Raw genomic sequence first — 26,504 nt, 5'->3', positions numbered from 1 at the left:
GGCCCCGTTAGAGATGGGCCCGCATCCCTCCATGCGGCACAGCCGCCGACCTGTTCCGTCTCCCTCGGGGGACGGGGCGGGTAGCCTGCCAGCCTTCCATTGCGGGCCCAGTTGGTGACGGGCCCGCCACCGCATGCGTTCTTCGGGCACACGGGGACGACTTCCTCGTCGCCATTGTTGGGGGTTGCTTCGGATCACCGGGCAGCCCCGTGCTCCTGTCGGGGAACACCAGACATCGCACTCCGGTGCAGCGAGCACGCTGCAAGCACACACGGGTGGGGGTCACCCCACCCGCTCCGGGGGCACCGGAGCTCCGCACACGTGGGCAGGTCCACCTGGCCACCTCGGCCCCGGCTCTGGGGGCACCCAGGCCGGGGTCGCATTCCCAACCCGCCTCACATGGTTAGGGACACACTGGGACGGCGTTGCCCGGCAGGGGCACCGTCCGGATGCCGTTGCCCGGCAGGGGCACTGTCCTCAAGCTGGGCCCCGTCCTTGGGCCCAGCACACGTGGCGAGGTGCCATCCTGGCACCAGCACAGCACACACACACGCACGCGGAGTCAGGTTCATTCTTGACTGCCGAGCCGGAAGCGGCTCGGACCTTTTATTGGGTCGGTCACATGGGTAACCATATGACCACACAACACCGTGGAAGGTACCATAGCCCCTCACAGGGGTGCCATGCAACACAGAGTATTCTCGTAAATAGCTGAAGAGTAAAAGTGAGTGCAATACTCGACAATCTCACAAGGACTATGAACACTCTGTGAATTAAGTGTGCACCATTTTGTTAATTGAATGTCTCTTAGCAATCCGTAAGTAAAAAGCACAGGAGCAGGTTCACAAGAAAAGAAGGGCTGTGCTGGTGCTGTTAGAGAGATTCCCAGAACCCGCTTCGATTTGCATGTTAAGTAACACAAGGTTGCAATTGTGACGCTGGAATTCTACATCTGCAGCCAAATATTCAGACTCAACAAATTAATTTTGTGTAAGAACAAAACTAAACACAAACAACGAAAATGCAAATGACATTGCTGAAACTTTTGCTGAGCACGAAGACTTAGACACATATGCCTCTACTCACAGCGCGGTGCGGAATGATGTTACACACTCCCTAACATCACTTCCATCACTCCGGCCCCTGCCAGCCCACCTTCTATCACCCAGGAATCCCCCTCTAATACACTCAACACCTCTTACCCCCTCCCAAACATATCACCTCCCCCCCCAGGCAACCCTTTCAAAGACTCGAAAGACTCGAGCAAGCCCTTCCTGTGTGCGGCATCGTCTCGTTCAGGAGAGGCAATGGGGGCGGGGGGGCTCTGCGGATGTGCTGGCTGTCCTCAGCCTGGTGGGGTGAGTGTGGAGTCCGTCCCGGACCCCGGGTGCTGTGGGCTGGCTCGAGTGGGTGGTCTGGATGGCTCGGAGGCACTCTCAGAGGTACTCTCAGAGGTGTGCGGCTGTTGGGGTGGAGCCGAGGACGCTCGCTGTGAGCACCCAGCCCCACGGATTCAGAGTGCTGTCTCTGCTGCCTCTATGCCCGCGTTCGACTCGACAGTGAGCAGAGGGCGAGAGGCAAGCTGCGGAATAAAATCCTGTGAACTTTTGATCACCATTCCCACAGATCTTTCTGCGGAGAGCAATGCTGCTCATGAAAAAGACTGTGGTGCCATGTTTGTGCCAACCAAGCCCCTTGCCAGTCTCGACAGACAAAACTCACAGACCTCTCAACAGCTAAAGTACCGAAATTAATGGTACTAGCATGGCGCTCGCATACCACGCGCAGGCTTAAAACTGATGTTAGACCTGATTGAGACATCATTGCTAGGGATGAGTCTCCCTGATTGCCCGGCACCTAAAACAACAAATTGTGTCTGTGTCCAAACTGACTTTGAACCTGGCAAGAGCAATATTGCAATGGAAGACGAGTTTTTTTGCCCCCCTAACACACATCTCCATACGCTAAATGGGGGGTGGGGGGGTGTGCCTTACCTCCGCACAACAACAACAGAAGAGACTCGTTAGAAGTTGTGAAAAAAATTTTGCAAGGCATCTCACAAATAAACAAAACATGCAATTTCTCTCCTAGAAGAGACACCTTAGCATTTGGCTTGGAAAAAAATCGGATGTCCTCTGTATGCAACACTGAGGGTCAAGCTAGTGCCTGCCTTAACACTCCACACGGCAAACCATCTCATACCTGGAAAAATGTACCGATCAACGAAGGCCAAGCTGACTGTCCGGTTTCCCCTCACTTAGCCTGCTCCCAAGTTCAGGGCCCTTACCAGCAAGACAGCTCTCAATCGCGCCTACAAAAGCACAGAGGAGGAAAACAAGTGCTATCATATAACAGAGTGGATAGCAACACCTATGACTCCAGCCCTACTTCACCCAAGACCTGCTCAACTGCCTCCTCGATTATAGAGCGGGACTTTCCAAAAGTTTGAAGATCAAAAGTGCTACTGCACAAAAAAGACCCCCGATCAGACGCTAGGCTGAATGAGAAATTTACCAGAGATCTACAATCGGTCCTGATGTCATCCTTGGCAATCACGATCGCCCCCTTTTTAAAGCTCTTTGAGCAAATTCACGACAACGTGAAGGATTTTCCAACTTTAGTAGCGCTGATTAACTCGAATTTAGTCAATATGGAAAAAGACTCTAACACTGAGAAAAAGGAGAACAGGGAAATAAAGACAAAAATTATCTTATCACTGCAAACACTAACAGATCAAAAAGAGAACAACAGACTAGACAAAAAACTACTGGCAGAGATTGCCAGAAAGCTCCAAGCCTATTAAAACATCGACTTGCGACGTCCCAGGACACCCACCATCGAGCTGGGATAGAGCCTCAGGGTGCCCAAAAGAATGTTAATGTGCGACCGCCCATTGGGTCTCCTTACTTTACGCCTGTCAGCAACTACCATAAGGAAAACTGCGCCTCGGAGCGCCAATTTACCTTTGGGGCCCCTGAGACTGCTAAGAAGCCCAGAGAAACGACCGAAGAGCAAAAAACCCTATCCATAAGCTCTGACTGTCCTGAGCACAGCGAAACAAACGAATTCAAGAGCAATTTAGCTGCCCCAGGGCCAGTCAAACCGTGTGACCAAGGTCTAAAACCCATCAAACCAACGATCCTGCAGGACAGATCAGGTGCTTGTCCGGAAAACACCACAGAAGAACTATCTAAAAGTATGAATTTCGCCAGTGTCTTGGAAAGCAGTAAAGGTCCTAGTAACCTTGCGGCGTTCAACCCGCAAAAACCTTCCAAATCGGCTGTGACAATAGATGTGGGGGTCCGGCGAGTGCCCATGGAGACTCCAAACCCAGAGACAGCTGAGCCGAAAAATCAAATATTCTACATATTCTAAGGAAATACCTCTCAGAAACCAGTATCAAATGGCTCAAAACCAGGACTAACAAAAAAAAAACGGAAAATCAAAGAGCAAAAAATCAAAGAAGCGGCAACAACTCAAGGAAATTTCTTCTAAATCTTAAAACTGTGAACGTTACTGTCAACAACACTAATATAGAGGAAAGATGCTCAGTAAAGATAAAAGACCTCTCCACTGTCAGACCTATTGAAAAGACAGGAGGGCCGGCCGCTACATCGGGACGAGCGGACAAGCCTTCCACTGAGTTTATGGACCTCTCTGTGTACAAAGAGCCAGAGACAGAAGATAAGGACTCTAAGATGGGAGTAGAGGACGGGGCTGCTGCCCCCAAATCACCAAAAATAACAAATGAAAAAAACGACTTGGTGCCCCTCCAAATACCAGCTGGCGCCTCCAGAATATGTACTTTAACTGGAAAAAACACTAAGCAGGATGGCCCCCCGGTCGTTCCCTCAGGTCCTATCTTCAAAACGTTGGAAGACAGGCGTAAAGCCCTTGCTGAAACATGGACACTGCCTAAGTCATTGATGGAAAAGAATCCAGACTTGATGGGTGACATGCAGATACACTGCAACCCAAACGAAAAAACTCATGATGGCCCTGAGTACAACAAGGTGCATAAAAACAGACCAGAAATGGACCGAAATCAGGCAACCGGCCCGTTTCCCGACATTGATCAAAAGGGATGGCGTCCTGCGAGCAAGAACGAAAGAAGCCTTAGAGACAAATCTCAAATGCCTTACAGAGCCCAGCTAGAATGTATAGAAAATTGTGACAAACTAATTCTTAATCGCACAAACGTTCTATGCCTATTTCAACTTGTATCTTCCCTCAGAACGATATGATCTGACGATATCAAGACGGTTGAATTTATAAATGAATACCAAAATGACAAAATGATTCTACACTTCAGATCTAGAATCGTTCTGAATATTGTTTTAGATGCAGCCTCTGCACTTATGTCTATGGGCTTTGACACTTCAGAAGTGTTCGAGAAAATTGACACAGACCTGGAGACTGAATCCCAAAATACTAAACATGAAAACCTTCCCGGAAATCGCCTCCGATCAATAGAACCATGGAAGCAGAGCCAAAGTAAAGCTCTGAAACTTTCAGAGAACGTAATCTTCACCAACGTCACGGCAAAGAGAAAAGGATGACTGCTAGTTGCGCTATTGGCGATGACTTGGGGAAACAGCCCAAAGATTAAAACATTAAAATCACAATCAAAGGAGACTGTGCCCTGAAAACAAGGTGCACCGATTTGACAACTCTGAACAAACAAAGTGGAGACCCAAAGGATTGGCTCCGGGTGGCTGAAGCTCTTTGCAGACCCACAAGAGAGTGACGCCAGGTGGTAGAGGAGACTCCCGTGCTTAAGATTGGATCCTGGAACACCAAGGGCTTCTCACACTTATTTCAAGAACCTTAGCCGGCTGAGCATGACGTGGTTTGCCTCCAGGAAACCTGGATGGCCACTTGTCCAACTTCTGATGCCTATCAAGTGGCACTTAATCCGGCTTTAAAAAAAAACTAGAGGAAGACCAATGGCAGGCTTGTTAACACTCGTGAAAAAAGCTAAGGATGTCGCATCATTCATTCAATGAACCCGTCAGCTTTTATACAGGTGACAACGATTGCTATAGCCAGGACCCTAACCGCCAACGTGACCCATTTCCATATTCTCAACATATACTGGAATCATCTCCAAGCTGGGACAACTCTCTTTATAGACAGTGTCTCGTCACTAATTGACGAATTACTACTGAGTCAACAAACATCATAATATGTGGAGACTTGAATATCAATTGTATGGCTATAAAGCTGAAAAACAACGAAGTCACTCACGTGTCTGACAATATGGCCTCAAAGTGGATGTTGGAAATGGAAGCCAGAAACCTGGCAATGCTAAATGGAAATATCAGTGGCGACATACCAGCCAAACCATCGTGGAGGAGATACGACAGAATTCCATCTCAGACTATTTTTTCGTATCAGAAAAAATTGAACAGTCCACACTGTCGCTATTGGTAACGCTGATGGCTCAAAGTGATCATGAGATGGTGACTCTAACCCTGACAGTTGCAAAGCAGGCTGCTTACAAAACCTGGAACCATCGGATTTTGGTGGAGCCTAATAGAGTGAGGCTGTCACTCCAGTCCGAAGAAGTCTCTAAAATTAAAGATGCTTATATCAAAAATGAACTTGGAGTAGAATATGCTCACCTATTTCAACATTTTGTGGAAACAAAACAGGGGTCAAGAAATTCTGGCTTTGTTAATAAACACAAATTTGATGTTGAGTTCATGAGAAGAAAGCGGGACTTACGTGCCACAATAAGACATATAAGATCTAAGGACACTATACGTTAGCTGCAAGCAAAACACTCTGCAAAACAAAATATAAAAAACTGGCTAAGATCTCACAAAGCCTCAATGTTACAAAAAGATGCAGAACTAATGATACAAAAGATGAGAAACAAAAACCTGGCTGAGTTTTGGAGATTACTGAATGACGAAGGTGGTCCTCAATCTGCGCTGATGGCAAACATGGTACCAGAAGCAGGGTGGATCTCCCACTTCACGAATCTCTACAGCAAAAAAGGGAAGTGGTCGTACCATACAACATCGACTCTACATTCTCCAAGGAAGACATCCTCCAGATAATTAAGAACGCCAGAGTCTCAAGGGCCCCTGGACCAGACCGTCTGACTAACTTTACCCTAAAGCAAAATCCCAAAATATGGGCAGAGTTATGTGAAGAGCTTTTCACCAGAATTTGCAGCAGGTGCGCTACACCAAATTCATGGAAGAAAGCAATCATTGTCCCCATTTTTAAAAAAGGAAATCGCCTGGAGCCAAAAGATTACCGTCCGATAGCGCTCCTGGACGTGCTCGGGAAAGTATATGCAACCATGCTACAACAGAAACAATCCCAATGGATCGTAGATAGTGATCATATAGATGTAAGACAGACGGGCTTCGTGAAGGGGGTTGATGTGGCCTAAATCTCCTGCTGATAACCCTTCTAAAAATGGAAGCCATAAGATCTGGGAGAAAGGTCTACCTAGCCTTGATAGACTTTTCTCATGCATTTGACTCCAATGACAGAGAATTACTCTGGACTAAGATGACCAACTGGGGCTGCACTGTAAGTCTATTAGTGTTATGCTCACCTGGTATCCACGGGCACGCCACCCAGCCAGTTGGTCGTTGGTGCCCTTCCCAATGATTCCCTGGTGTGGTCTTGGTGTCGATGGGATTCCGCCTGGAAATGAAGACTATATTAGGACTGGGAAACCAAGGTAAGTTTTCCCCCACCTCCCTTGTGTTTCCAGCCCTCCAGGTTCTCTTCTCACCTGGTTGTCGGAATCGGTGGGCTCTCCGTCCTGCTCTCTGGGCAGGGGCGTGTTGTCTTTTGTGGGCGCGGGCGGTCCAGTTACTTCACTGACTGCTGCCCTTGTAGTGTCTTTCAGGTAGGTCTTGTTGTGATTGATGGCGTCGTAATTCTTGCATGCCTTTTCTCTGTTCTAAATGTCTCTTTTTTTATCTCCCTAGGAGCGCGGAGTGTCCGCTTGGAGAACTGGATATGCTGGTTCTCACCGGGAGATGATGGCACGCTATAGCGCTATGATGCGGTAAGGAGGCGCTTTGCGTAGCGCAGCGATGTCTTGTCCTCACTGACCTGTGCTTTTCTCTTTTCGTAGGTCGCGGTGAGTTCCCAGGGCAGAGGGAGTTCCGGAGCTATGTCGGCCGAAAAGCAAACAACCAGGTGAGTCTTTAAGCGCTTTGTGGTTGTAATGTCTCTACTACCTCCTTTACTGATGTCTTTCTCCTTTTCTCAGGTCCTTCGATCCGGGCGGTGAACTCCACCAACAGAGCTGCCCAGGAGCTGCGAGCAGTGAAGGATGATGAATGCAGGTAAGATTCTGCTGCTAACGATGTTCTTGGTTTTTCTGCAGGTCCGGAATTCACCAGGCTCGTGAGAAAGCTGGACACGGTGAGCGTCACGTTGCTAGAAGCAAAGTAACGCGAAGCGTGTTGTCTTGTTCGGGTGTGGTTTAAATAGCCACTGTAAAGTAGGCCAGGTAAAGTAGTCCCTAGGCCACCACACCCTAAACACTAGACTGCATAGCTTGGTTCTAGGAATCAAGCCATGTGGATGCCTCCATGTTGGCTGAAAGGCTAAATAAAGTAGTTCCTCAAGCAGATGTCTTTCCTTACTGATGAGCCTAGCGCCAAAGGCCCCAAGAGGGCCTGAGAAGTGGATGCCAGGCCTTATTAGTGATCCGAGCCCTGATTCCACCTGACCAATGGGCTTGCCAGTGGGGATCAGGGCTGAGGGTCGTAACATTTAGCCGCCATTAAAGAAATCCACTCTGCCACTAGCATCAGAGTCCGCCTAGACCAGGGTGGATATCTAACGGAAGAAACTAACACCTTCTGCGTTGTAAAACAAGGGTGCCCACTGGCGGAGATCATATTCAATCTGTTCCTATGAGATATTGGCAGTGCAATCGACGAGCCTCGATCATTCTCTCCAAAAATACACGGCTCTGTGCTAGGTTGGATCCTGTACGCTGATGATTTTATTTTATTAGACATCACGCCAATCGGTCTTCAGCGTAAAATGAATGCAGTAGAATGCTATGTGGAATCCAACGGCCTGCTCATCAACAATTCAAAGAGAGTAATCCTGACGCTACAAAATCTGCCATTGAAAAAACAACAAATTCAAATGGCAACTGGTAAGAGAGAAATTAAGCACGGTGGAGTCTACCAGATATCTTGGCATGCAGATCAGCACAAACATAAACGATGGCCCCTGGATGGAGACTACTAAAATAAAATGTCGACAATTTGCCTGCCAAGCTATGATTCTAAACAAAAAATATGGGAAGTTTTCACTAAAGCCGGTGATAACCTTTTACCAGCAGAAGGTGTTTCCAGCCCTCATATACGTAGCAGAAAATGCCTTCGGATGCCCAGAAGAATTCTGGTCCATCTTAGAACACATATTCTGGGTGAAAATTCTCTATCTACCGAAAAACATCTCAACAGCTTGCCTACGATATGAGTTAGGCCTGATTTCTATCAAAGCCCGGATCACCTGGAACACTCTTGCTCTGTTCAGGAAAACCATCCTGACAGAGGTTTCCCCGCAATTCAGAATATCAAGCAAACCTGGCAGTGTCAACCCCGACTGTCTACTAGCTCTATGGTCTAAAAGATGTGAAGAGCTGCTGATCATGTATGAAACCAACATAAAAACGCTTCAGGATAATCCAGATCTGGTGAAGAAAAAGATGTGGGAAACAGACTGGATCCTGACTAGCGAAGTCAGGATGTCAAAACAATGAAGGGTGCCCCGAGGGAAGACAGAGCTTTTAACAGACTACAAAATTATGTAGTACTATCCTGACAACAGGAAGAGGTCTACATACATGCGATTTCGTCTAAACTTGATTAGAACCAAAGACCGAACAAAGAACTGGGCCGGTGATGTAACGACAAAGCACCTTGTATTATTCTGCCCCTTCTTTGGAACTCAAAGAACTAAACGCTTTGGCCACTTTGCTGGAAGGTCAGCCAACGAGGAACGCTGAAGAAATGGTGTGAACACAAAACTGACAATTGCGCTAACCTTGTTTTTGGACGAGATTGAAGAGGGCCTTGAGGCCACAGCCAATGAAGCACAAGGATGACTGTATGGTGTGCAGTCACTCATTTGACCATATGCTGCACACCCACCGCTCTCTGACAAACACGGTTACCTTGGCCATGGAGAAAAGCATTTCGTAAAGTAGACAGAATGTCTATCTTCTGTATGTATTTGATGGGGAGACAGTAGATTTGGCTAGGTGTGTTTTAAAGGCTTGTATAAGCCAACAAAATATAAAAAAAAAAAATAAAAAAACTTTTGGTCTCACCCTAAGTTACCAGGGTAATCCAGACGTGGACCCCTTGCTCATTGTTCTCAGATAGGCACAGCTTCACTTTACTGATGATGCCCAACAAGGCTGAAACACGTGTATGGGGTTGCTGTTGGTACTCTTGTTCAGAGGAGAATTGCATAGTATTTTGGTGCTGGATTGCCCCTGGGCAGGACACAGACTGATATGCAGGGATATTTATTCTCTGCGAAAAGGACAGTGAGCTAAAGACTTGGTTGAGACTCTCCCGGGGGCCATCCACCCAAGAACAGGTCAATGGGCTGTGTTCATGCTGGTAGAGACACTCCCAGAACCCCCTTTGTTTTCCTCTGTTAAAACATGCGGCAGATTTATGGGCCAGATACCACCAGTGGTAATAACCGTTACCGTCAAAGGTTATCATTGGCACTAACACATTACATATATACCGCCCGCACTGCGTTCATGGAGGCACATTTAATTAAGAATCGACTGCACCGTTTCATTATATCAGCGTGTACTATTTTAATCTTCTTTTAACCCTTCCGTCGCCAGATATGGGATGGAAATTGATTGTGAAGAGTAGAGGATCATATAACTTCTGCACCATTTTTTAAATATGGCATAGAAGAGTAATTATCAACCATTCTCTGCATTACATTGCAAAGTAGGTGAGAAGGTGAGCATCAGACACATCCCACTTTATCACCCCCTCCATGCACAGGCTTCTTTCCCCGAGTGAAAAGAAGTGCTTGTGGGTCGCTTTACTTAAAAAGACACTTCTTTATGTGAAGTAGAAATGTGAGGTATTGCATGGCCACGATCAAGTGGTAGTCCTTTGGGTTACTCCTAGCATCAAATAGCCCATTAAGTGGCAGGGGAGTATTTGTGGAATATGGTATGTTTCAACATTACCACCCAGGCTGTAACAAGGCTGGGAATTGGTTCAAAATCATTAAGTGCAAACGCATGGCTTTGTTGCCTACCCACGAATAAACAATAAATACAATAAATGTGCCAGCCTCGTTCAAATAAGTCAACTGTCTGTAGGCAGCAATCGCGTATTTGACCAAATGATGGCAACACACGTAGAAACAGATGCACACAAACCTTTCTGAAAAGTTTTTGGCAAAAGTAACACCCACATAGTGCTGCTGTCAAATGTTTTCTTCGACTTCTAAAAGCTAGCCTTGCATAGCAAACAGCGGTGTCTGCAATGAAGCTAGCCTTGCATAGCAAACAGCAGTGTCTGCAATGAAGCTAGCCTTGCATAGCAAACGGCAGTGTCTGCAATGAAGCTAGCCTTGCATAGCAAACGGCAGTGTCTGCAATGAAGCTAGCCTTGCATAGCAAACAGCAGTGTCTGCAATGAAGCTAGCCTGGCATAGCAAACGGCAGTGTCTGCAATGAAGCTAGCCTTGCATAGCAAACAGCAATGTCTGCAACGGAGCTAGCCTTGCATAGCAAACGGCAGTGTCTGCAATGAAGCTAGCCTGGCATAGCAAACAGCAGTGTCTGCAATGAAGCTAGCCATGCATAGCAAACAGCAGTGTCTGCAATGAAGCTAGCCTGGCATAGCAAACAGCAGTGTCAGCAATGAAGTTAGCCTGGCATAGCAAACTGCAGTGTCTGCAATGAAGCTAGCCTTGCATAGCAAACAGCAGTGTCTGCAACGGAGCTAGCATGGCATAGCAAACGGCAGTGTCTGCAATGAAGCTAGCCTGGCATAGCAAACAGCAGTGTCTGCAATGAATCTAGCCTTGCATAGCAAACAGCAGTGTCTGCAATGAAGCTAGCCTGGCATAGCAAACAGCAGTGTCTGCAATGAAGCTAGCCTGGCATAGCAAACAGCAGTGTCTGCAATGAAGCTCGCCTTGCATAGCAAACAGCAGTCTGCAATGAAGCTAGCCTTGCAAAACAAATAACGCCTGCAATGAAGCTAGCCTTGCATAGCAAACAGCAGTGACTGCAATGAAGCTAGCAGCAGGGGGATTCCCCTGCCGATTCTCAAGTTCTTTAACTGAGAAAACATAACTTAACAATGCCAAAGTGCACCGCCATTTACTATAGATGAAACCCTTTCTTTCTGATGCCACGCTGCTTCCCTTGCAGTTGCCCTTCTTAACTCCAAGTTTGACTATGGGAACTGCCTTCTGACGGGCACCTCTAAATCTAATCTGAAAATACTATGGGTCGCTCAGGAGTGATATGATACGACAGGTTATTTATAACGCTTAATACCCAGAGGTTTCTAAGCGCAGACCAGGGTATCGAACCTCTGTTGGTCCGTGTTGTCTTGCTTCCAAGGCAAGCACATTGTCCTGAGCTATACTCCCAAGACTGAGCTGTGAGTGGTCTCTCTAGAAGACAACATGTGACTGAGATACGAACTGCTTTGCACTCGCTCCCTGTAGTATATCGTACAAGCTCCTATTTCACACACATAAATGTCTCCACGAGAAAGCGCACATTTATCTTAGGAACCGGATCAGGCGTTTTCTCCCTGTCCGCTCACTTAGGTCTAATCACACTCTGAAACTGGTCTCGCCAAGATTTAAGCTTGAATGCTACAGCGGCACGAGCTTGGATTCCATTGCCCCACGCCTGTTGAACCTCCTCCCTGCCCGTCTTCGTCTCTGTGTTGAATTACCTTCTTTTAAAAAAGCTCTCAAAACATATCTCTTTGTTGCTGATGCATAGCTCTTCTTCCTCTGGATTCTTTGTTCTTGACCTACTCTTTCTCACTCTCGCTCCTCTGACGTGCTGCGCACTGAGGCCCTTGGGCGAGTTGCGCCATAGAAAAGATATATAACAATAACGATAAGCGCTTCAGTTAGGGATCCCACGCTCCTTCACCCTGGAGTGCCCCAAACATTTGTGTTTACCCCCGGAGCTTGTGAAGCCCATCCAAAAATGAAGTCAACAGGCAAGCAGTGCACACCGCAGTCTGGCACAGTCTCGGTGCAGGTGCAGAGAATCGGACTAAAACCCATAGGGACATTAGCGAGGACAAGCAGAGATGGATCCAGGAAAACTACTATATCAAAGTGGCACCGCTGGCAAGAATGCCCTCTTGGATCATGTCCCAGCTGCTGATATCTGCGCATAGCGCCTCCAAATCACAGTTCGGCATCATGGCATGAATAGCTTAGTGTTCCTTCTTACAAGGCGGCCATTTTGAGTGCCAGCAATATGAATAATAACAACGCTTGCCAATTACAGAGCTTGGAGATTTCAATGGTGTTCCAGCACAACATCAACAGGTGGTTGGCCATGGAGGTAGGGCAAGTCCAGAGTCAGAAATGTTCAACCTCATTTCAAATGGAAGTTTAATTTATATATAAAGACACCACATGCTTATTATATTACAGTGTTTTGCTGGTAGAAAGTGCAGCATTTACAATACTGAGCTATCGGAGTCTCCAGCAAGTGAGATCCAGCATCACTGGACACAACTGTGAGGGTCTTTCCTCAGACCTTTGGGACCCTCGCAGCAGGCGTGTGCACAACTTGTGGGATCTGCACTGTACCACAACTCTGAAGACACCACCAGTGTTGGTAGATTCTTCCACGGTTTAGCCTGGCACACCAGCAGAGAAGTAAGGACACCTGGCCACATAAGGAAAGTCTACCTCAGTGAAAAGAGTGATGACATCATCAGATTCATCACAATGCTCCACCTGTTAAAGTAAAGATTACAGCATGTGATGCTCCCAAAGATACAGAATAAGGTCAAACAATCACTCATGTCAAGGATTGGATAATAATAACTTAATTAGAATTCTGTTATAATCTCTAATGTGTGACACGACGTAAATGAGATAATGGAAACAGGGCAGATGGCAGAGGCCTTGGCCATTATTGATACCTTTATTCCTGCAACAGATGTTATCAATTTAAGCTCTCATCACCCTATCTGCTGTGATAAACAAGTAATTTGCATAAAACAAATACTTCAACTCCTATTGAGTCTAACAGTTCTGATACTTTGCATACATCTGCCTTGATCCTGGCGTTAGACAGATTAATTAAGATCTGCAAAGAGACATGTTTTATGCAAAGGGAACACCACAATTCGATTATTTGAATTGAAGATGTATTTATAAACTTTGTTGTGAGTGAAGAGTTGATTAAAGTAAAAAGGACAAAGGATGCATCTGCTATTGTAATCCAGATCCATCCTCTGCCTATACAATGATCCAGGCGACGATGATTAAATAATGGTTGCCTTACATCAAACGGTTGTAAGAGGGTCGCTTAATATTAGCTGATGATGAGGGAGTTAAAGAAATGGAACTAGAACAAACTGGAGGTACAAGGGTGGATGAACGAGCAGGTTTGGTCTATACTACTTTCAGTCCAATACCAATAAATGTGAGTTTAAAAATGAATAATAAAGAAGGGAAAAGGTGGACTCAGTAAAAAAGCTAGAAGGACAACAAATTAGCAGAGCAAGATTTTCAAAAAAACTGCACCTGTGGCGGGAATGAGTAGTACAAAGGAGATTTCCTAGAATAACAACAAAAATAAACACCCATGTAAAAAAGCCGAAGATCACCAACAAGGGACCAACGAATCTGGAGCACTGGCTACTGAAAGGCCAAATGACTGTGCCAGACAATAAAGATGAACTTAGTATTGTATGTATGGACAACACTGAAAAGTCGATTCAGTTTTTTGAAGCCAGTGATATTCCAGCTACCACTAGCTAAGACGTTTTGCTCTCCAAGTCATAGACAAGGAAGAAATAAAGCATGATGATTATTCATCTGTTAAGCATACTAAAAGCTTTTTCATAAGAGAACCCTTTTCATCAGTTGATAGTCAATGTTTTAATCAATCTAACATTCTATCTATTATAGCACTTAATCCCTCTGTGCCTGTCACAACCACCAAAAAACATTTCCCACGTTGAATTGTTAGAGGAAGAGGGAAAAAGTTTGCTTGAATAGTGCACTGTGAATCTATGCAGATTGCAGAATTTGTTTTGTCGTTTGCTAATTCTTTTCTTAAATTGGGTTATGAGGTGGAAAGAGCAGATGAGAAGACAGCATTGGATGTAGAAAGAAGCAAGAGCGATTTAAGCTTTTTAAAGACTGAATGCCCTATTTTAGGAAGGTCAGTTATCTGTGAGGACTTCTCTGCATCGGAACCTAAATTGTACCGATATAACTGTAGCTGGTCCTGGTTGCCTATCACTATTCAACCAAAAAAACGATGCTGCCTGAGACCCCAGTACTTGAAACAATGAAATGACAATAGCTTCCTGGAATGCACATGGTCAAAGGCACTGGCTAAATACAGGACACACAGAGAAATTATTATTCAAACCTGAGATGTTTTTAATGTAGGAGAGTTGACATGTGCATGATTTTTATGTTGATGGATAATGTATTTATACAAAAGGCAAGAAAGGGAATTTTTGAGCACCACTATGGGGTCTATATACAGGTGTAAATAATACATTTAGTGCTATTGAAATAAATACAAGGAACTGCCATTATATTTTGGCGGTGGAGATTACACTTCAAAATTACTCTTCTGTATTTGTAATGTTTATGACCCGACTGCGGGAATATTCACAAAAGAAATAAGGAAACACATTGAAGAAATTGTGAACTTCTATCACTTAGCAGAAAATAACTCTGTATGTCTCATAGGTGGTGATTCTATTGCCTAATGCGGAGAATGCAACGACAGTGTCTCTATGACCATGCTAAGCAATCCGGCGATACCGGGAGCGAAAACTACGACAAACTAAGTTAATTGACTATGGGGAAAAATGGTTGTTATTCATGACTAATTTGCTGATGGCAATGCTCCATGGTTGCACTAGCAGGGATATCCCTCGGCAACCGACTTGGTGACTTGGGCATAAAAGATCACTTATTGACTACTTTTCTATTAGTAGTGAAAACATTTTCCATTGCAGAGAACCTAAACATGGTAGAAAAGGATGGATTTGATCTTGCAATGATGTCCTTAGTGGTTAATTCCAGTTACAGCATGAGTTCTCGTCAGACTGTGGGAAGCACCAAAGTGAACATCTCTGGGAATAGTGCGTGATGGACGTTGATGAACATCATATTTGTGAATAATCAAGTGGACGAAGGGTTTTAGATATGTAAACACCAGAAGAGTTTAGTAATGGGATGATAACGTTATGTCCTGTTGGTCGTAAGATTGTGGATTCTCTCACTAACAATAAGGAAATAAACATATATGATATCTTTGCTAGGGAAAAACTTATTTTCAGAAGGAATATCCACAGAACTACTCAATATAGAGAGTTGAATACAAATTAAAAGGTGAGTGGCTAGGACTAATACTACAACTAAATGTAGAATTGGCTAAAAAGATATCAAGTATCCATATGAAACACACATTGGCAAATAATGATAAAAGTTCTTGCCACTAATGATGCAAAAACATTCTACAGTTTACTTAAGTTAATTCACGAGAAGACAGCACAATAAATCAATCTTTCTTGGACATTTTCTCAAATGTGCTGAAGCCATTGAGTGACTGAAACATGCCGCACAAAAAACTAACATCCCTTGGAAAATCTGCATATGATGCAAAGCCACATCAATATTAGGAGCTTCTGAAACACAACAAACAGCAACACGACTTACAGACCAGAGGACAAGAGCAACTTTCTCAAGGGCAAATGAGACACCAGAGCAAACTGAAGCAAGACTTGTCGACAAGAGGACAAGAGCAACATCCTCCAGGGCACATGAGACACCAGAGAAAACTGAAGCAAGATTTGCTGACAAGAGGACAAGAGCAACATCCTCCAGGGCACATGAGACACCAGAGCAAACTGAAGCAAGACTTGCTGACAAGAGGACAAGAGCAACATCCTCCAGGGCACATGAGACACCAGAGCAAACTGAAGACTTGCCGACAAGAGGACAAGAGCAAGAGCCTACATGACACATGAGACAGCACTCCATCAGGACACGGGCAACGCCTGGTATCCCAGCTAGTGTGCTATACATTTTCCACAGTGAAGTGCATGGCAAGTTACCTCCCCGCCCCCCCTTTTGCTAGGTCTCCTAAAACGTCCTATGACCAGCACTTTGCTCTCCCACTACACTCAATTAGAACCAAAAATAGCAAATCAATCTCTCCCATCTCAGCTTCAGTAAACAACTGAAATCCTTCTTCCTATCAAGAACTTTATAATCTAATTTGATCAACAAATGTAATTACCAGTTAGCTTCAACATCAAAATTACTTTACTGGGTGAGTGATGTGCCTTACAAACCTTGGTATCATTAAATAACATATGGCGGTAGCACCTGACCTCATTATGCCAATACATACATATATTGTCAGAACTCCAGACCCCCTTTCCCATGGAACTGTCAGGAATGGCACTCTATTAAGAGTGGCACAGGGCACCCAGAAAGGGTTTGGGTGGTTGTGCCAAATAAAGTGGACAGATAAGAACACACACAGCGGAAAGGAAAGAGAACGAAGAGTAAGCAAGAGTAGCAAGGGAAAAGATACAGAATGAATACCCTCTTGGGGTGTATGCAGATATAGGAAAAGAGTATTCCACGAACCTTGCAAATACTCTAGCCTTCTGCACAGTTTGCTATAACAGAGGCCCACGCTGATTGCTCATGACTTGGAACAGCAGCTCTGGGTGTCTGTAATGTAGAAACAGAACAAGGGAAGGGGCAGAGGTTGACTGATGGGAACCAACAGACAAGCTCTGTACAAAAGGGTCTACAAACAGTACAAGAGAAGATACTACAGACAAATCCAGTAAATTAGGTGATAGCAAACTAGCAGAAGGAAATGAAAGGAAAGTCGTGTAACAGGATAGGATAGCAGAGGACAGTAAGGAACAAGGTTGAGAGCTCAGAGGAGCAGGAAAGCAATGAGTAAGCCCACAGGGGTAGGACTGTAAGGTAGAACGCCCAGAGGAAAAGGGCTTAGGGCAGCAGAGTAAAGCAGACTGCACGGCAAGGATCCCGTAAGGGCCGGGCAGTAAGGAGTGAACCCTGAGGGACAGGGCCGATGAACGTAGAAGGTAGCAGAGGACTGTAGAGAGCTGCTAGGCCGAGAACCCAGCGGAAAAGGTAGGTAGTAGGCAGCGAAGCGGGATAAGCTGCAAAGTAGGAAGGCCCAGAGGACAAGGGCTGTAGGTAGCCAGAGAGAGGTAGGCTGCAGAGCAGGGAGCCCCAGAGGACAAGGGCTGAAGGCAGCCGGAGTGAGGCAGGCTGCAGGGCAGGGAGCCCAGAGGACAAGGGCTGAGGCAGGAAAGCAGCAGAGTGTGATCAGCTGCAATGTAGAGGGTACGCAGGGCAAGGGCGGAGGCTGGAAGGCAGCAGAGCGTGATCGGCTGCAATGTGGAGAGCCCGGCAGGGCAAGGGTGGAGGCTGGAAGGCAGCAGAGCGTGATCGGCTGCAATGTGGAGAGCCCGGCAGGGCAAGGGCGAAAGCTGGAAGGCAGCAGAGCGTGATCGGCTGCAATGTGGAGAGCCCGGCAGGGCAAGGGCGAAGGCTGGAAGGCAGCAGAGCGTGATCCGCTGTAATGTGGAGAGCCCGGCAGGGCAAGGGCGAAGACTGGAAGACAGCAGAGCGTGATCCGCTGTAATGTGGAGAGCCCGGCAGGGCAAGGGCGGAGACTGGAAGACAGCAGAGCGTGATCCGCTGTAATGTGGAGAGCCTGGCAGGGCAAGGGCGAAGGCTGGAAGGCAGCAGAGTGTGATCCGCTGCAGTGTGGAGAGCCCGGCAGGGCAAGGGCGAAGGCTGGAAGGCAGCAGAGCGTGATCCGCTGCACTGTGGAGAGCCCGGCAGGGCAAGGGCGGAGACTGGAAGGCAGCAGAGCGTGATCAGCTGCAGTGTGGAGAGCCCAAAGGAGCAGGGCTGTGAGGCAGGGAGCCTGGAAGGCTATGGCTGGAGGCAGCAGGGTGGAGCAAGCAACAAGGCAGGGTCCAAGCAGGAGTGAAGGTAAGCAGCATACAAGATCCGTAGGAAGATGCAAAAGGTGGAGGAAGGACTCTCAGATGCAAGAGGCTGAGCCACTGCAGGCAGCAGCCTTTATACTGCCTAGCCCAGCACAGAGGCAGGCTAATTGGTTGCACCTGGCTAAGCACACCTGCAGGCAATCGGCCACCTCCCTTTCTGTTCCTGGGCTGGTGGAAGCAGGGCAAGTCTCTAGGGCTTCTGGGGGGTGTAGTTCCATTGATAACCAATAGGAACAGCCAGGAATCAATGCTTGTAGCCAGGTGCATTATGGTATGCGTAGTTTGTTGGAAATAATAATTAAGCAGCAAAGTCTCGCAAATGGGAAATAAAGTTTCCAAAGTAAATATAGATAGATCCAAGAGACTGTTGTAAATAAATGATAAACATATAGTCCAAATTGAGCGTAAATGGATGCGCCCATGGCGCAGGCATGACAGGAACATAGAATTCAGTGTCTTCTTTACCACTTCCTCCATACAGCGGTGTGCACGAAAAGGAATGAGCTGAGCTTTGTGAGACATACAATGACATGGTCAACAACTTACAGTAGGGATCCGTGACCTGTTTGTGTGTTATTTTAAAGGCTAAACAACATATATGTGGTGCCTGAAGATTACATGGCACCCGTCCAATGCTTCATCCTGATCAGATAGATCATCAATGGTGGGGCCCGCAGTGCTTGTCCACTGCTAGGATGACCACATGCTCTGGGATAGGTAGGCCAATATATAGAGCAATCTTCTTAGCCCAGAAGCAGTCCTTGTACTGATTAAAAAATCACCCCTCACAGGTGGCAGGTGCCACAAACTCCCCTTTCAATCGTAGCGCTCATGTTTCCAATCACTTGCAGACATTTTCATAAGGACATTTACAAGGCGATGCTTTCAACCGTGAACTGGATCCATATAAATAGAAATTACCATGAGATGCTTTCGGCTTATTATAGGGCCACAAGCACATCCTGCTTTATGACTCCTTTATATGTAAGAGGGTAACCTTTTTAACATGAAAATTACTTCCAGGGAGACATTACAATTGGAATGTCAAGATCTTCATGCAAATCAATCTAATTTCCTGCGTTAACCTTTATGGAAAGCAGAGCGAGGCTATCTGAATGCGTCTCCAAGGCCAGATTCCCGGTGCTACACCGATGAAAAGAGCAAGTATGGAAATGAACAGGAACGTTGTCTCTTACCTGAAGCCCTCCCGGCATACTGTGCATTTGTCCCAGTCGCCGACACATTTTTTGCAGCTTTGGTGGCACTTAAGGCAGTGTTTATGACCTTTTAAAACAAAATACAGAAGCCAGCATGACGTTGTTGCCGAAAGGATACAAAGGTTGACATAGCAGCAAAATAGAAGACACTTCCGCTTAAACGTGCTCTGCATTAGAAGCCAATGTCAGCCAAGGAAATACGGATATTTTTATATGAAGAATAGTATCTTTCTTGGTTTTTGAATAATTATAATTGTTCTTTTATAACGTGCTTAATACCAGCGAGTGGTTTCTAAGCGCAGGATCGGGATTCAAACCTGTGCTGATCTGCATTGTCTTGTTTCCAAGACAAATGCATTGCCCCCAGCTATCCTTCCTCCCCAAGGAATACTAGCTTTAATTCTTGTTTTTTTGTTATCTTACAAGAAAGGTCTTACCTGTAGATTCAAAGCAATGTATCACTAGTTGCTCTCCAAGATTTTAGGAGGCTTGAAAGCGGCCGAGTGCAACCTCACAGGCATGGAGAGGCCGCAGACGGCATAGGCTCAAGTGAAATCAAAAGTTGCACCAATGAATAAAGAGGGACCCTCCCCCGTGCAGCCACACCAATTCTGACCCAATTTGTTTGGTGACAGAGACAAAGGGAGCTGAAAACCCCCAAAATACTGTTAATCGGATGCCCCAGGTAACCAATATAGCGAGAGAAGGTAGGAGAGCAAAATTGAACCGGGAAGATTAACGCCAATCAGAACAAGTATTACTGGAGGTAATAACATGCTCTTCTAAATTATACCCCCCGCCTGTTGTGCCATCTAACCAAAGTCTGCCACAGGAGTACGACTTAAAACATCAAGAGGTTAGGGCTGTGGAAACTGGTCTAGATACCGTAAACCAAAATATTCTGTAATACTGCTCATCGAAATCTTGCCTGATCTCCAATTAGTGATCGGCGAGGCACAATCAGATTGTTAAAAAACAATCTGATTGGCTCTCGCCGGGTCCTTACAGCCTGAGAAGGCACCGGTTGCGGTGTCAGACAAGATTCCTTCCCCAAGTGGCTTCCATGGAAAGGGAGAAGGGACTACGTGCAGTACCTTTGCCCCATTCCATGGCAGGCATTTTATTTGTTTTCTTTTTTTCTACCTTTTTAATGGGTGTCATGGGAAGGGGGATGCGACCATTTGTAGTACCTTCTCCTGTTCAATGACAGCCATCTTCTTTGTTTACTTTTTTTAAAAAACTATTTTAAATGCTGCCATGGAAAGGGAGAATGGACTTTGTATCCCATTCCACTGTAGCGTCTTGCAATTGAAAAAATATGCTATTAGTACCCGGGCTCACGGGTCAGAGTACTAATAGTAATAAGCCCCTCGCTTTGGGGGTCGGGGCATTACCACTTCAGGTAATGCCCCGGGACCCATAGTTACAGGCACAAGCGAAGCACACCACAACTCATTTACACACACTTGTTAGCATTCATATGGCATTCACTCTTCATTCCCTTTCATATTTACAAAGAAGCATCATGATTCTTACGCCATTCATTCTTCATTAACTCACAAACCCACCCATGCTGCACACCCATACATCATTCATGCACTCACCCATTCACACGTGCACCCAAAGAACATACACTCTCTCATTCACACAACCATTCACAAAAACAAACTCTTACATACAGGCACACAAAGATACATGTTTTGTTTATTTGTGTTACCTGCAGCCCCGCTTCAGATTACGATCCACTTGGCCTGGTGCTGCCTGCTATGAAGGTCCTCTGGCTCCCGCACAGCATACAACAGGAACCAGAAAGGAAAGTGTATTTCCTGGCTCTTGCATATGAGCGGCGGAGTTGGAGCGTCTCCATCTTGCTGCCCCTTGGCCCATGGATGTGCGGGGTGGTGCAAGAGGTCAAGGGCCATGCAAGACAAGGAAAGCAAAACAGCCCCAACCTTGCATAACTCATTGGGCATGCATGCTAGGGTACAACTGACCTGTTCAAGGGAAACCATGTTTCGCTGCGAATTTAAGCTGGGGCCTCTCCATAATGGGTGAGGGCTCTTTTGAGTCGATGACCCTTCGCCCATTATGGACTAGCCATCACCTGCTGATCTAATAACAAACTTAAAGGTTTGCTTGGGCACAGCCAGAAACCTATTGGCTTGTATGAAACTCGCAAAGAGTATTTTTGTCTTGCGTATAGAGGTTTTCGTGGTAATACAAATACCAACAGTTCTCCTAAGGGCCAATCAATGAAGGCAGAAAAATCCTTAATGATTTATGGTTTTTAATTCCCTCTCATGACAGTTTGTACATGGTCGACATAGGATGCATTTAGGCTGCTGATAAGACTGACTTTTATGATGATAATTCTCTTATTCCTTCAAACTGGATACCAAGTGGAGCGAGTAGTGATTTTGTAATGGTTGGTCTAAACTATAGCAAAATAATCTACATTGGATAGAATTTAAAGCATGCAAAAATCAGGAAGCCAGATTATGGTTAAATCTGCAAATATGGGACCATACAAAACCTAATCTGAAAGCTTTGTCCACCAATGGAATCCAGAAATAAGCTTAAACTTGTAAACTGTATTGCTGCACAGGACCCGAGGACTCCAGAAGAGAGCTCCTCATTGCTTGCTCTCCGCAAGACTAAGGCCAATGTCTTGTAATCTGATCCACCAACAGGCCTATCAATCTTTTATCATGGAGCAAGACCCCTAGGGGCAGTGGACCCTACATTCTGGCATGCTCTGAAGACAAACCTGAGATCAGAACTGAATCCTATTCAGACCCACGTCTGGGCATACCCGTCCCACTTGGGGGCACTACAGCAAAACAAAAGAGGTGATGGCTGAAAGCTCCAGACACGGGTCATTGTTCTTCAGTTTATGAGACTGTCCAGGTCCACAATAGTGGAAACCAATATTAGCCAGTAGATTTAAGATGAGGCATGCCTTCTAAATAAACGTATTAGTACCCGATGCTGCAAGTAGCGGAGCTTGCCAGCCAAGCAGGAGGCTCAGAATGGGGTCTTTACCACATGGTAAAACTCCTGCTTTGAGCCTCCTCGGAAGTGAGAGGCCGCCATCTTCCCCACCAGGAATCCGGCAAGTGCACCCCCCTGCACTCCCTTTCATGTCCATCTCCCCCGCCAAACCCAATTTCCAACATGCAACACACACCCCCACCTGTCCCCACTTACTTGCGCTCCTCTGACCCTCATCAGCGCAGATAACACTTGATCTTCCCAGCGCATCTCCGTACCCGCAATCGTCGTCATGGATAGGGAGAAGGGTCTATGTGTAGTTCCCTTCTCCCTGCTCAATGGCAGCCATCTTGAATTGTAGATTTTTTTCAAGTTGAGAAACTGCCAACATGCCGTTTCTGAACTTGAAAAAAAAGACCTATTAATATTCTGGCATTGATACAAACTGCAATAAACCCCTAATGTTAAAGCCCTCTCTTTGCTCGGGGATTCGAATTGGCCCAGGGCATTACCGGGCTCAGTAAAGCACCCCCTCGCCCATGAGGTTTATTGCTTAATTACTGCACTTATAAGCAAAGCTTTTGGGGTGAAGTAAGGGGGAAGATGAGTTCTTTTGCATCAAAATACACAGCTTTCATATGCAGAATCGTGATAGAATGAATCGCCCTACTTGTGGTCGAAACAATCCAAAGACCAAGTTGTAAGACATAATACTCGAAAATGGGTGCCAACACCAACCATGTAACACACTTTGTGGGCTACAGAACCGGAACATGTGATTGCTGGTGGACTGAATGATGGGAGGGAAACAGACCAGCTTAGTGTCCTCACCAGAAAGATACCTCATTGCTCTGTTGAATGTAAACCTCAAGTCACCATAAAGAAGTAAACACAACGGATGAATTCTGCAGTGTAACTAAAGGATTTTTCACCTAAACAGATGTGGGGACGTGTTGTAATCTGTCAAATGTTTACCTTTACAAGCACAATGCTTGGTTTCTCTTCTTCTCTAACTTTCATTTCCCTATGCATACTATGGGTGGTACTTAGACTATATATGTTTAGACTGTGGTCTCTTAGTGCTCTAACGATGAGCAAATGTGAAAGATGGACTAGGGGGAATGATTTACAAAGGCGTCTCCACCAGCCCAAACCATCCCTGCAGTAATGGTTCCAAGCCTATGATCTTCGCTTCTCGTTTGGTGAAATCTAGCGTAATTCGGTCCTGCGACAAACAGAGGAACAATCAAACATCTCCATCTCCTGAACTGATCATCCATTGGAGCTGAAATCAGCAGAAAAAATCAAGGTCCTACTTATCAGTTTTAGGCATTCCCATTCTTGTCTTGCAGGCCCACTTCTTTTACTGATTAATAAAAATGTTTACATTTCTGCAGTTTTGCATACAAGAGCTATGCATCTGATAATACACTTGCAGAGATATTGACTTTTGCAAGCTCTTCTCAGAGGTCAGTCTTCAGGTATTTAGAATGTGCACATTGTGAAAGGGCAGTGGTTTGACCACGGCAAGGGGAGCTAAACACCCCAGACATGGTGTCTGGAGCTGAAAGGGACCCCCATCCAGGCTCCCTGGTCTGTATAGAGCATGTAGGCATACTGGTGCCCCTTTCCCTGTCTCCATGCCTATCAGCGTATGCTCTGGCCAGGTCTCTCTTCTCTTTCAGGTGGTTCCTGGGAGGCAGCACCATCCGAAAAACTAAAAGTACCACAATGCTCCTGGGCCCAATGGACACTACCAGGAATGGAACAGCGGGAACAGACTGGAGACAAGAATGACAATGGACAAGGCTTCAACATTCAGAAGGTGAATGGGAGACCACACGCCTACTACAGACTGACCTGGCATGCTACAGGGTAGCTGCAGCAGCTGAGCTGGAACCAGCAGAGCACACGACAGCCTTAGAGGAGACCAGGGAACCCTCCCCAAAGTGTTTGTAGACATTGGCTTGCTGGAGCCAGCGAGGGAACAGAGAGCAAAATTTGCTGGAGCAAACTGGAGGGCAATGGAGACTGGAAAGGAGGCAGGGCTAAGGGTCGTTATGAAGACCTCATGGGGAAATCCCAGTGCACAAGGGGAGCAGATGGGAGGAGTTGCGAGTAGCTTAGAGAGAGAATGGTCCATGGAAGCAGCTGACTCAGGTAGCAGGGGAGCTGAGAGAACCTTTTAGGCAGGAAGTGGAGTGCTATCAAAATCCGGCAGAGTCAGTCTGCAATCAAAGGTGTTTGGGTGAGATTGGAGGAAGACCAGGGAACCAGCAAGGAGTGTAGAGTAGGTGGTAGAGACTTAGGGTGTTTGAAGACTGTGAAGATAAAGTGGTGGGAATGAGAGGCAGCTACCAATTTGGTTCTTTGTGTGTGACTAAGAGTATGTTTGAAGAGAATGTTGGGGGTGAATAGGAGGGGAGTTGAGAGTAGGAGGGTTAGTGTGAAAGAAGGAAAGAGTTAGGGAGGGGGAGATAGAGAAAGAGGGGGACACAGAGCGAAGTGAGAGGCAGGAGGGTAAAGGAGTGTAGGGACAGGGGCAGTGTTGGGAGGAGTGAGAGTTTGGAGGAAGCAGATAAGATCAATAGTGCTGGAAAGTTAAAACCAGAGGAGGAAGAGAGTGAGGTCAGACCTGCAGACAGAGAATAGGGAGAGATGGAGAGATCAGGGCTGTGAAGGTAAAAGAAGGTATAGAAAGAGGACAGACCAGCGGACTTAGTGTGACGAAAGAGCAGAGTCAGGAGAGATTGAAGAAAAGGTGGAGAGACGCACATCTGGAGGAAGGGTGCTCGGGCAAAGAGGCTACCCCGCGAGATCATTCAGGAGGGTTCCTGAGAGGGTTAGATAGATAAGGGTTTAATCTTTCGGCCTCTATATAACAGGGATAGCTAGACAGTAGGGGTCACCTGGCAATAGAGATAACTCTTACTGACATCAGAGCGGTGGAATAGGGAGCCTGCTCTACACAGGTGGGGGCCCCTTTAAGTACGAAGGACACGTTACAGGGACCACTCGTAGATCTGACCCTCAATTGACTTGCTTTCTATTTTTATGATAAAACTGGGAAGATTAGCCCATTTGTCTCGTCATTCATTGTGACATGATGTAAAGGAAATGTATAAAGAAACATTCTTACTTTCATTGGCGTAGAAGCCAGCTGGGCACATGGACACACATGCGTTTGCTTCCTGGTGGAAGAAGAATCCCCGTTTGCAGGATGTACACTGATTGTGGCTTCTCCCAACACACGTTTCGCACCCTCTGTGGCAGCGTCTGCACCTCCTTGCTGCACTGTCGCTCAGGTATCCGGCAGGACATATGTTCACACACGTCCTATGTGATAAAGGCAGACATCAGGCAGGTCCCAATCACAGTACCCCAGGATTTCTCTGCAAGTATAATCTGCAAACCTAGACTGCGCTGGACCCCACAGCACCACATGAACTGGAAAGGGACTCAAGACAAAGAAAGCCAGAGTACCTACAGTGAGCCAACTTTCATTAGTAACTGAGGACCCATACTTGCCTTTCCCTGTGAGGTCTGGTCCTCACTGGTTATCAGTTCATTTCTGGTTTCTACTCCCTCATCTGTTTGGCGAGAACAGTCCTGCCATGGTCCTGGTATAGGAAATGGGATGGTAGGGGAGGGAAGGCTTTGGAAATGGAAGTAAACTTCCTAGTCCAACAGTTCAACAAAACCACCTGCTCACCTGGCAAAACCTTAGGAGTGGGAATATTGTGGCTTTCATGCCCGCTGTGGGGGGTCGACATGGCCTTTAACGGGCCACCAGGCCGAGTCATGGAAGGCCCAAGCAAAACACCCCACAGCAGCAGGCATGAAAGCCATTCGCACCCCGGGGTTCACCCGGGGCGCAAATGGCTTTCTAATTTTTTTCCTCGGGAGATTCGTGCTGCTTGCGCAGTAGATCGCTTGTAGGAAGAAAAAAAAAAAGAAGAAGATGGCCGCCACATGGAAACGTCCCTTTTCCATGTCTATG

The 26,504-nt window shown here is 46.3% G+C and overlaps 1 protein-coding gene across 1 annotated transcript in view; it reads right to left on the bottom strand.

Moving 5' to 3' along the window:
* PCSK6 (proprotein convertase subtilisin/kexin type 6) overlaps positions 1 to 26,504 on the bottom strand; it is a 1,232,090-nt gene that overhangs the window by 62,088 nt on the left and 1,143,498 nt on the right. The window contains exons 16-17 of the mRNA XM_069625020.1: positions 25,644 to 25,840; positions 19,493 to 19,580 (exon numbers count right to left, since the gene is read on the bottom strand). Coding sequence (XP_069481121.1) covers positions 19,493 to 19,580; positions 25,644 to 25,840 — 285 coding nt within the window. The remainder of the gene's footprint in view (positions 1 to 19,492; positions 19,581 to 25,643; positions 25,841 to 26,504) is intronic.

The sequence above is a fragment of the Ambystoma mexicanum genome, chromosome 11, assembly GCF_040938575.1.
Source record: "Ambystoma mexicanum isolate Mex_15411 chromosome 11, UKY_AmexF1_1, whole genome shotgun sequence".
Lineage (NCBI taxonomy): Eukaryota > Metazoa > Chordata > Amphibia > Caudata > Ambystomatidae > Ambystoma > Ambystoma mexicanum.
This window is presented reverse-complemented; position numbering and strand designations above follow the sequence as displayed.